This window comes from Ambystoma mexicanum, chromosome 10 (genome assembly GCF_040938575.1).
Source record: "Ambystoma mexicanum isolate Mex_15411 chromosome 10, UKY_AmexF1_1, whole genome shotgun sequence".
Classification (NCBI taxonomy): domain Eukaryota; kingdom Metazoa; phylum Chordata; class Amphibia; order Caudata; family Ambystomatidae; genus Ambystoma; species Ambystoma mexicanum.
In genome coordinates, this window is record NC_090932.1 from 1168958127 (window position 1) to 1168970698 (window position 12572).

General features: G+C 44.8%; 1 protein-coding gene across 3 annotated transcripts in view; it reads right to left on the reverse strand.

The window, feature by feature from the left end:
- Window positions 1-12572, reverse strand: part of PROM2 (prominin 2) — a 531075-nt gene that overhangs the window by 133320 nt on the left and 385183 nt on the right. For all 3 annotated transcript variants that reach the window (XM_069619114.1, XM_069619113.1, XM_069619112.1), the window contains one exon: window positions 1644-1728. In XM_069619114.1, the coding sequence (XP_069475215.1) occupies window positions 1644-1728 (85 nt within the window). The remainder of the gene's footprint in view (window positions 1-1643; window positions 1729-12572) is intronic.

The following is a 12572-nucleotide window of genomic DNA, read 5'->3' on the forward strand; positions in this document are numbered from 1 at the left end:
TCTTCTCTATCCTTTTCCTTCTGTATCTCTAACACTGCCCACATCTGCTACTTCTTCCTCTTTAACATCCATCCCGCTCATCCATTCCTATGATTCCAAGCCATCAAAGGTCTCATCATAACTCTCATGTATTGTTCACTGTCCTGCCCTTTTCCTGCACCTTGCTGCTTTCCCTCCTGTCAACCCTCCACACTGTCTGCAACTCTGCTATTCACCTTCTTTTCTCACTATCTCCTTGCTCTTCTGTTATCTCTTCCCTCTTTATCTCATTGCTACCCTTTGACTCTCATCTTCTTTTCGATTTCATTTCCATTGTTTACATGTGCATTTGTGGTCTTACCCCACTGTCTCTCTCTTCTCTTGTCTCTCTCTACTCTCCCTCATGTTCTCTCCATTCAAAATCCAAATTTCTCCTTACTGCCCCCAAGCCTTGTGCCTCTCCTATTTCTGTTCTTTTTCTTGTTTAACTCCCAATCACTCTCTTCCTTCGCTTATTTGATCATCACCTTCTATTGATATATGATGTACCCATCCTAAAACCCATCTTCTCTCTGCTCTTTCTAACCATTGATGCTTTTTTCTTGTTTTTATCTTTACTGGTTGAATTATTCTCTGGCCCGTTTGCTTTCTTTTGTACAATTTCTTTACCTAAATGTATATAGATGTAAATGTATGGAGCGCTTTGCCAAAAGTGCTCCATACATCCAAATACAAACAGGCACTGATCAGCCTTTTGGCTGATCCACACAGCAGCCATGTTTATAGGCATTGATTAGACTGGTTCCTGATCTACCGATGGCCCAGGTAAATAACCACAAACCAGGGTTTTTCCAGGGCCACCCAGGGACCAGGTTTAAAGGAACAGACCGGACTGGTGCCAAATTCACCTGCTCCCCAGGTTTACAGGCCAAAGTTGCAGTGATAGACTGTGCCAGTGTGGTATGTATGGCCTAGGACAGAGCCCTCTCCCTATTCCTGGAATTCAACCCAATCGGTAAGGGGTTTCTGGAGTAGAGATTAGAGCACCATTGTTCAACAGTGTTATCTTCACAAGGAAATCCATTTGATCCAACAGCCTATCATGCATGCTTTGGGGGCACTGTCTTGTCTAAGAATGTCATTGTTCGTTAACTAGGCGACAGATGCAATGAGGTGATCTAGACAAAGGACTTTCACTGGATCCGGCTGACCTCTTGACGAACAAATCAGGTGACGCCCTTATTTAACCTAAGCCAATTGAAGGTAATCATCCTCCCCGTGAACAAGAGGAACTCTCAAGCTGTTCCATGATGTGCTTGAGTAAGTTATCCACAGTGTATTTGTTCTTTGTATTTTCGGACTTGTAGGCTTGGATTTTAATACTGGAAAATCTTAGAGTGTAAAATAAAAACTGGGACTAAGTGATGTGCTGACGCGCAGCTTTGGGAAACTAAAGCGCGTTGTTGAAGTTATTTTGTGCCAACACGGGTAATTTATATTTACTTTTACTTAAGTTAACAACAACATAGAGCACATAATGGTCTAGCTCAAGGGCAACGTGCTCGCCTTGAAAGCAAGATGACACAGAGCAACACTGGTTCGATCCCCGGGTCAGTGCTTAGAAACCACTAAATAACATATAACATATCAATGTTGTGTCCTACCTTTGAGATATTCAGTGCATCTTCTATATCGTAGTTCTCACCGAGTGGTAGAATATCCCATAAAGGAGCACCCTTGCTACATTCCCTGAGAAGGAAGAAATACAGATATGAAGTCAAAGTGGGAATGCCACTATAAAGCATCAAATAATTTGATGAATAGGTATTACTCTTTACATTTCTTTTTTTGTAATTCACTTAGAGCAACACAATTCATAACAAGCAATTTTTCTATTTAATACAATACTTGTCCAACATTTTTGTAATAGTGATACCCCCGCTCTGCCCCACCACTCCCCATTGAACATGCGAAAGAAACAGAAAATAACGTTTTTCCTGGGTGTCAAACATTTTAGGACTTGCCTTTATGAGTATCCCTTTAATATTGTAGTGCTCTGTTTGTTTTCCCTTTCTTTTTTTCCATGTTCCTCTTTCATTTGCCATATTTTTAAAAGTATATGCCACATTTAGGTTTCTGAGTCTTGTTGGACATTTCAATAGTCCCATCTGATCTCTGGTGTACTTCACACTTAGTGAATGTCTCTGATTCTGTATGGTCACAATTATTAATTTCTAATGCTAGCATTTGCCAGACCTTCGTTATCCGTAGTGACGCAGACAGATATTGTGCTGTTTTCTATCACGTTGTTGTAGTTTGTTTGGCTGTCGTCAGTAGTAGAAATCCTAGTCTATCGTCGTGTTTTTCCATCTGTTCCAATTCATGGCCGAAAGTATGCAGGATGGGTCTTCGGGGATCTCTCGACCCTGAATCAGCGTAATCTTGGAACATACTTCCAGCCAAAAACGTGTTTGTTTAGGATACGCCCAAAATGTTAGTATTGGTGTTCTCCTCAAGCCACATCCTCTTTGACATTGGGAGTCTGCACCGTGTTTGACGAGGGAGAGGCAATCAGGCATTCTCCCCCCCCTTTGACTTCCACGCTCCCTTCTACACCCTCTCCCCTTTCTCTTTCTTCCTTCCCATACCTCTCCTCTTCTCTTCCTTCCCAAATGTAATTGTTCTACATGCTGCTTTTCTGGTTTGAATCATGTTTATTTATCTTATTGCTTCTATGTTCCATGTTTAAAGTATTTTGGTTGTTATGCTGTAAAGCGCCTTGGTGTAAAGCGCTATATAAATAATAAAATACAAATAGAAATACCATATGCATAAAATGTGCAATTGAGTATCAACAATGTCTGTGCTTGACAAGAGTTTCCAGGCTTTTCTGAACAATCTCTCCCATTGCTACTTATCTATATGGAGACTGAGCTCTTTCCGCCATCCCTCTCTGTACCCCCAGTTAGAGGCCTTTTTCTGTAACGTCAATACCTTACAGATTTTTATATAAAATCTTTGGTAGACCGTGATTCCTGTATAATTTTTTGGAATTGAGTTTAGGGTCTGGTGACTCCGAATTTAATTAGGGGGTATAGTTGCCAGTGTCTCAACTGCCAGTACTGATACCTGTCGCTCTCTCCAACCCCAAAATCCAATTTACATTTTTTGAATGTTTTGATCGTTCCTGTCCTAAGCATATCTCCTGTCTCTGAGAATCCCCCCTTGCACCAGTTACTGAATGCATCTTTTGGTAGTACTAGTATGAAGTCAGCATTGCCCTTCATTGGTGGTAATGGTGATGGGTAGGTGGTGTTCTGCCCTTCGCTGTCTACTTCCTCCCAGGCTCTAAGTGCTGCTTTCCTTACTTCATTTGCACACAGATTCGGTTTGGCGAGTCGCAGCTGGGCCCAGATGTGTGGCTGTGCAATAGCGTTTCCATGCTGCAATAATGCGTAGATGCGCCGCTAAGTGGTACCTATAAAGATTGGGGCATACCTGTCCTCCTTCTGTTTTTTGGGGGCTAACAGAATTTCCGAACTGAATTGAGCCCTTTTCCTTCCCCATATAATTTGTACTATCAGTTTCTGCCACTATCTAAGTTCTTTGACGAGGGTTTCTACAGGTATTGCTTGGAAAAGGTAGAGCATCCTGGGCAGAATGTTCATTTTCATAGCTGCTATGTATCCTAACCATGAGTTGCATAGCCCTGTCCATCTGTGTAGATGTTCTTGTGTCCCTAAATAGCTCTGGGTACGTTTTTGTGAACATATTGTTGATTTACAGAGATATAATTACTTTGAAGTATTTTGTGTTTTTTTCTGCCCATCTAAAATGAGTGAACGTTTTCAGATTATATACCTCGTTATCTCTTATGTTTAAATTGTGAAACTCTGATTTTGATTTGTTTATTTTGAAGCCTGAAACTTTTGCAGATAGCCTGAGATCTACTACCAGGGTCGGGGCTGATGTTGCAGGATCTGCAAGGGACAAAATCACATCATCTGCAAATAGTACATGTTGGGTTCTGTCTATTGCTAGCCCCTTTACTATTGCATTTCTCCCAATCCTTTCTGCTAGGGGCTCCATCGCAAAGCAAAGAGTAGGGATCAAAGAGGGCAAGACGTGTCCTTGGCCTCAAGCCCAGAGACCGTATCTCTCCAGCACTGAAATCTCTCCACTGGCTCCCGGTGGCTGCAACAACAAGTTCAAGACGCTCTGCATCGTCCGCAAGGCTTTCTGGGGCAGGTGCCCGCACTACATCCAACTCTCTCTGCTGAGAAATACCTTCCTCCTAGAGCCCTTTGCTCTGCCACCTCCAACTCCCTGAGGGTCAGACGCTTCTCTAGACAGAGGGTGGGGTGTAGATCTCTCTCCTCCGCTGGGGCCTCAGCTTGAGGTCTTTGGGGTTTCTCTCTCATGCATGCCATCACACTGCCACTTCCTTCACCTTGTGCCTGACTGTGGGACATGCGGAAAAAACCTCTTTGAAATGGTTGTCTCCTGTGAGACAGGCCTGGTATCAAGAGAGACACAGGCACAAGAGATAACAGTTTGAAACCCCTTATCTAAAGTACTTAAGGTTGGTGTAAGCCTATCTTGCCCTATCTCTATTTTGGGATTCTCCTCAACTGGTGTTTCTAAGGACGGTCGATGTCCGTAAGTCACAAAACCAAATTCTGTCTGTGTCAAACCTATCCTTGCCCTCAATATTGAAACACATGGTGTGCAGTGTTCCAAAAAGGGGTATTAAACAAGACTGGATTCAGGTGGCCATCTTGTCAGGTTCAGTTTTGCCAGTTCAAAAGTAGTTCAACTTAAGAATGCCCTTGGAATCTTCCAGGCAAGATTCTGGTAGCTTCCAAAACAAATCAGTTCGCAAATGTTCCCAGGTCAACGTAATTCACCTCCAAATTGTGCCTTTAGACTCTTCAAGGCACTATCCTCTGTTTTAAACCAAACAAGTTCACAAAGATCCCTCAGTTCTCTTTGGGGTTTTCCCTTCCCCAAGCTTCTCAGGTCTTATAGATCGTGTTGTGCCTCTCAGGGTTCCCTTCCCCAAGCTTGTGCCCCTTTGGTCCTATATTTTACAAAGGTTTGCTAACTTTCTTGGGGCTCCCTTCCCCAAGCTTCTGAAAGTTCACAATTCCTGTAGGTATCTCTCATGGTTCCCTTCGCCCAAGCTTAGGCCTAGCTGGTTTCAAAAAGTCACAGGTGCTTTAGGCCTCTCTGGTTTCAAAGGTTCACAAAAAGTTCACAAAAATTCAGTTTTTTAAGATTCACTTTTCAAGACGCAATCCTTTCTCTTGGGTTCAAACATCCTTTTACAACACTTTGGGGATTTTGCTCCCATTTCACTCTTCAGTGTAGCTCCCCCTTTTCCCACCTTCTCGCAAGTGGCGCTGTTTGTTTCATTCTTTCAACACTGGGTTGGTATCAGACACTTTTGAGAATGCATAGCTTTACTTTCCCCTATGCACAACCACTCTGATACTTTTCTTCTTGCTTTCTTCCTCTACGTTGCTATTGCTGCTGTTGTGCGTAGCGCACAGGACTTTGATTTCTTCCTGTGCTGCTGACACCCTCTTTATTTCATTATGTTTCTTTTCCTACTTATACTTCTTGCATACTTTCTTTCTCTCTCCCTTTGCTTTCTGTGCTGCTCGCAGTCTTTAACCTCTGGTTTCCCACTTAAGCTTCTTTCCTTTCCTTTTGTGCTGCTTGCATGTTTTAACGTCTGCCCTTTCCTTTTGTACCACTTGCACGCTTTAACTTCTGTCCTTTCCTTTCTTTCGTGCAGTTTTCACCTTTCTCTTTTTCCTTTCAAATCTCCCGCTTCTGTATCACACACGCACCGGGTTTCACAACACTCCAGAAACTCACCGGTTAGCGCAATGCTCCTGGTGGGGGTTTTCTGGCTTCAGCGATGAGCTCAGGGTCTCACCACCTAACCCTCAGACACCTCTGGGACCTGGATTCCTTCCAGGGGAACAAGCATTGCCTAGACACGGCCAACAGGACTCAACACGCCCCAGTCCAGCTCCCTGGAGATGCAGCTCCCTTGCCATGCTGCAATCCTCACAAAATACGTGCTCGACATCTCGACGTCCTGCTCTCCTCTAGATACCTCAGGGTCTCCTTGCTCCAGCTTCTTGGCATCCAGCTTCCACGGCTCGTTCTGCTCCCACAGCTGGCTCTGTTTATCTAGCAAAACTCCCCCTTTTAAACTCTGGTCGGTGTTCAATAAAAGTCAGATGTGCATAGTTGCTGTCAAGTGCCTGATTCTGCCTGACCTCATTAAAGGGACATATTGGTAGTGTAGTATGCCTTTCCATTCATCTTCCTCCTCACAGTAAAATAGGGATCTTTCCCATAGGTAATCTTCCTCGGACGCCTATCCTTCGTCTCAGTATGTGTTGGAAATGGGGAGGGGGACCGGGACAAAACTGACAATGGCTCCTGCCGACTGAGGGATAATAGGGTGATTGACAAGATACTAGGTTCTATTTTTATATACCCTGGGTAATTCCCTTTTTCACATGTTATCCCTCACTGTTGCAATAGGGAATGGATGGATTGGTGTTGATGATAGACGCTGAGACAGAGGGGAACATGTTGGTGTCAAGGATGAACAAAAGATTGTGTTCCTTCTGGTCTTTATATTTCCCTGCCCTTGTTACTCTACTATCGTCAGGCTTTGTTCTTTGATTAGAGCGAGAGAGACCTGCTTATCCCATTAAGTCTTCAAGGATATCTTCCTCATCCCCCACTGTCCCAGAAGGATACTGTGTTTCACCTTAGGGTTCCACAAGTATGTTCCCCTGGACTGCCAGACCCAGGTGATCCTCCCTCGCGTGTCCACCCCCATGGTTGGGATCCAAAAGCGATGGCCCTCCCCAGGCCACCTGGATAGAAGACTCTCAGAGTTTACATGGAAGAATGCCCCCAGGTTTTTCACACTCCTCCACACGCCAAGCACTGTTGGCCAAGCGCTGTGCATGCACCTTCATGAGGAAACTCGTATCCACATCCGTAGTAAAAAGGTTCCCTGTTGCCTTTGTGCTGTGATGTGACCTCCATTTTGTTAACTGCCTCCGCCAGTGACTTTGACGTTGCTCATGGCCTCCACCTGCAGTGCTACCACCACATCCAATCTTGCCAGGCGCAGTATTTCTTCCAGTGAGTGAGGCTTCTGAAGCAATGTTTTCCTGAAGTTTGCACACTCGCATCCTGCGATGATTTGTGATCACAGTGCCTCCTCATTAGAGTAGTTATTAAAATCACAGTACTTGAGTCGAATGCAGAGGCTCATTACAAAAGCGTCCTTTGAATTGTTTGGTCTTGTGTAATATATGACGTTCATAATCCACATTGGTGTGTGGTGCGAAATATTCGATAACAGCGGCTATTAACCCTGCATATGAGTTGGTGGATCCTGTAGGGAACTCGACCACTATGTCTCGCACATTGGGACCGATGGCCAGCGTCAGTAGGCTGTGCTTCTTCTCATCTTCTAGGGGACCTATACGCCAGATATTCACATCAAAATTCCTCGCCCAACTTCTCCATCTGGGCCCGAGGTTGCTGGTCTTGGAGAGTAAAAAATGAGTGGGCAGCTGCATGGCGAGGTTTCCTGTAATCTTGAGGGCAGAGCCCCTGGTGGGGTGACCTGCACGGTCAGGTCTTTCCGAACCAGACATGATGTAGTGGTGCCCAATGCAGCTGAAACTTATTGAACACAACAGAACACTGATCTGCTGCTATGTGGCTGTGATGCATTGGTGTGTCACAGTTGGCCGTCACCTCTCTGAAGCAACTGGTGCCCCAATCTGCAAATGTTCTTGTGTCCTTCCTGCCCATATAACTTTCATATAGTGCAACTCTTCAGGGATGAGCATGTTGGGTGCTTCAGCCACCGTGAGCGCTCTGCAGATTTCCCCACTGCAAGTGATGCTCTCTCACTGGTGTGTGGCTTGCGAAAGGCCTCCTCCACCAATGTTGGCGCTGAGCGGGGCCTGTACTTGTACCATTTGAGCCTGCTCACCTTTGCCAATCCGGAGCAAAATCATCCCATCTGGGAGCGCCTTCTGCTGCTGATGGGGTCACACACTGTTAGCCAGCAGGGACCGCGCATCGCACTTCGGGCGGCGGGGCACTGAAACGGGTGCTTAATGTCAAATTGCCGACGGCAGTGCCTCCGACTCTTGCAGCACTCCAACCGGTGCATCACGTGATGAATGTGTCACGCTTCCTCCGTACCGCACGAGCGGGTCAACCGCCTCGTCGCCATTTTGATGTCCCTCACAGCACCCAATGAAATGAAATCAGGCGAAGACACACTGAGGCAGGGTTTTGTACACACCCCTTTATTCATACAGTGTTAACGGCAAACTGCATGTTCCCCTGTCTAATCCCTCCCTTACTAAATGCCCCATGCATGCCGGTTCCCTCCCCTGTCACGTGACTTGCATATCAGCCTTACTCGGGACATGACAGACTGGATGTGTGCTATTTGTAGAGCCAAGGAATGACAAAACGTAGTTGGGTTTTCCACTGGTGCAATATCAGCATCTGCGCCGGTGGAAGCACCAGCACTGTAACCCCTCATCCTCTGGTGTTGACACCAGCGCTTAAAGCAGCACACATGTGCCCATTCTGCTGGTCAAAACACCCACAACATTCCTGTCTTCACCCTGGCACTAGGACAGCACAAGTTGTGCCATTGCACCTGCTTTGCTGATTGTGGTACCAAGGTTATGACAAAATATGACTTGTGTTAGCCCTTTGGTAAAGACAACGTTTGCCCCAGTGTTGGCACTGGAACAGTGCAAGAGGGGTCGTTTCACCAGTCCTAACCCTCATGCACATTCTTTCACTATTAAATAATAAAGCAGTGCCTGGTACTCAGTTCTATTCCCCAGGCCCCAAGTATACAATAATCACATTATCTAGGACTGGATTCAACCATTTCATAATCATTCAATTACAAATTCATTGTCGGGAAAACACATGACATATTATGTAAATTTTAATGTGTTTGGTGAATTTTTAATTACTACATTTTTTTAACAGAATAAATACAGCATAAAAACAACCTACACCGGATTGATCTGTTTTATGCAAGCCATGAGCTCAACCTTGACGAAATACTAACATCAATTAACTGGCATATTAGTTGTTGACTACATTCTATGATACACAATTATTAAACCACTTGAGCTTTGTTACAATCAAAAATATGGGGCAAAAAGGGGGTTGAAATCCTATCCTGCTCCCATTTTATTATGGCCTTCATTAGGAACAAAATTGTTTTCAAACGGGGCCTCATTTCGATCCAGGTTGTAACCCTGCTGGTGCTTCTGGCGGGTTGCTGCTGGACTCGCAACACTTTATAGGCACCTGACTGCCTGGTGCCACCGGGACATTACAAGTCCCGACGCATCGGGTGGTCAGGTGCCGACAAATGTTAATCCCCATTCATATGGAGCCCGATAGGACTCCATGGGAGTGGGGAGATGGAAGCAGCACTGTTGCTAACGGGCGGGTCAGACCTGCTGGGCATAACAACACCCGCCCATACACATTGCTAGCGGCACCCTTAATTCCGGACTGCCACACTCCACTCATAATGAGGCCCAGACCCATATGGTCTGTTCCAATGGTGACAATTTATCATAGCAGTTCCTTTCTTGATTAGCCTGTGAGTTTTCCTTAAGTGAACCTTAGTTGAGGTTCTCACAGTCAGTGTATTCCAAATATTTGTAGTTGTGTCCAACATCAAAAGGATAAGTCGCAGTGTAATCGTTTGTGGTGCAAACGGCCACAGTTTTTAAAAGTGGCAATGGCATCTTGGAATGCGAAGCTCAGATGACATACTGAATAAACAAAGTCTCACGTAAGGCTCATCCTATTGCCGTTGTGCATAACTGCCATAGTGCAATTCCGTACATTTGAGTGTATTTGATCATAGTGTAATGTGTTTACCCAACTATGAATGTGTTCATGAATGATTATGAAATGGTTGAATCCAGCCTAGATGATGCGATTCTTTCATTATACCAGCAATAAAACCGGTGCAGATCTTTTCATTGGACTACCTCTACAACCAGCATTTCATGCCTTCCATAAATGTAGTCCCCTATGTAAATATCTGACAACCCCGGTATACTCTCAGCCTGTACAATGCTGGTATGCTCCCAAATTGAATATGTCATCGCATATTGTGACATGACATGATCTATCATGCCACAAGGTAGATTTATGTCATGTTATGACACGATATGAAATGTGTTGCACTTAGCTGTATTTTGGGGTAAGGAAATGCGCTACACTTAGATGGAAGCAATTGGTTCAACGAGGGGGAGGAGGGTGAATTAAATAGTTGCATTTGATTCATATGGAGTTTTGCAATTGCATATGAGGGTGGGCACTGTCACTGCACCGAGACACTTAAGGTGAGAATTATATCACACTAGAAGGTCCTGGGGATGGGCTATGTATCACTCTAAGATCCACAAAGAGAGTGGGTATTTTATTGCACTTAGATCGTATGTGAGACTACGTACTAGTTGGAATCCAGGGGGTAAACAATGTTAAATGTACAGCTAACCCACTTATTCCTCTCGCACTCTGCACCTTTGGAATTTAGCCAAAGGCACGGCCTCACTCCACACACATCTGCTTGGAGCTACCTTTCACGACAAAAAATGTGAAATGTCGCTACACACATAACTATTATCCTTTCACACACCCCCTCCCACTTAGCTCCTACCATACCTCCTTCCACCCATCCACATGCCATTCAGACATGGGTGACAAGCAGGGTCTTGGCCACTGTCTCATAACTTTAATGCTGAAATGCACACACACATAATAGCACCTCCCAATTTTACATACTTTTGGACTTCGGTTCCTCCGAGGGCGTTTAACCACCACTGGGGACCATAATTATGGTGAAAGGTTCTATATGAATGATGAAAATTAATGAATATCATGATATTCAGTGTCGTATGCAATGTCATATCATCCTTCCCTTTCTTCATTGCCCCATAAATTCAATCTAGCCTTCAGAGCGATCAATCCTGACTAGACTACCGCAACAGCACCTACACTGAGCCTCTGGAGAAGAAACTGTCCAAACTACATAGAGTCCAAAATCATGCAGCCCTTCTTATATTTTGCCAGCCACATTACACTAGCATTCAGAGCCCCACACAGGCTGCTGTTCTAGGAGATGGCTCCCTCCCAAGCCTTGGTTCACAAATCCCCAGATGATTACTTCTCAGGCTACATCTTCAGTTCAAACATCTTGAGACTTGCAAACCTGAACAGGCTCTGCATCCTCCTGACCAGATATAAGAGATTTGGAGGCAGACCTCTACATGTTCAGGGCTCGATCATCTGGAATTCCCTCCCGAAACACCTGTGAACTGAGGTGTGTGAAGACTCTCCTCTTCCACACGGTGAGGTATCCCAGTTTGGCAAGCAGGACCTCCTCAAATCCAGCTCTCACATCAGACACTACTGCTGCGAAATGTTGGGTGTCTAAAACTAATTCCAGAACCACAACTACAGTTGTTGGCTTCCCATCAACCCGACCACCTTAATGGTGCATCGCCATTCAGGTCTACTGTTAGAGGACATTTTATGTCAGCAGACTGGAACCTCCTGCCTTCTGACAAACAATCCATGCAAGAATGTCTTGGCGGCTTTCCATTCTTCTTTGAGTTCTCGCTTCCTTAGCACGACCACAAGTTGGTGTGCAGAGCTGTACACATCCCATCAACAAATACATAAATGAATAACATATGCAAGTTATTGCCATCATATATGTTATGCCATCATATGTGTTATGTTAATATGCTTTTTTGCTGTGCCAAATCACCATCATACTAGAATCGGAGCGGCTAGACTTGTCCGTGAAGTGGTGTACTGGCCCCCACTGGACCAATCCAGACATTAGTCTGCTGGAAGAAAATGAGTGAATGGAAGATAAGAATAAGAGAATGGGTAAGCGGGAAATATATGCTATGAACACAGAGAAAGAGGGATGCAGTGGGAAGGAATGTTTTCTGATAGCATGGGTGCATGTCATTCTTGTTAGGTGGATCATGGTTCTGCAAAAGAGAGAGGGGGACATGCCTTAAAATATTATGATAATTGGGTTGTGATTCCAAGGCAGATTTGCAGAATTGTAAGTTGGTACACAATGTAATGTTGACTGCATGAGGGGCTCAAGGGTGTGCTCAGATAATCCTAGAGGTTTGGTGGCTTATGTGCCTGGTCATTCCTCTCTTGAAAAAGCCTTCTTTGAATCCCCTCCTTCCAGTTAACTATCGCTCTCTCCCATTGCTGATAAACTCTTGAATCTTTAGTCACTCCTTTGCTTTCTTCTTTCTTAGAAGGTAATTCTTATTTTTAACCCTTCCAGTCTGAGTTTCGTCCTGGTCAGGGCACAGAGACTGTGCTGGTCTCAGTCATTGACGATCTTGTCATTCATTCTGACCAAGGAGGTATCGGAGTGCTGATCCTACTTGATCTTTCAGCGCCTTTTGATACCATTGAGCATATTATTCTGCTGAAAAGACTGGTGG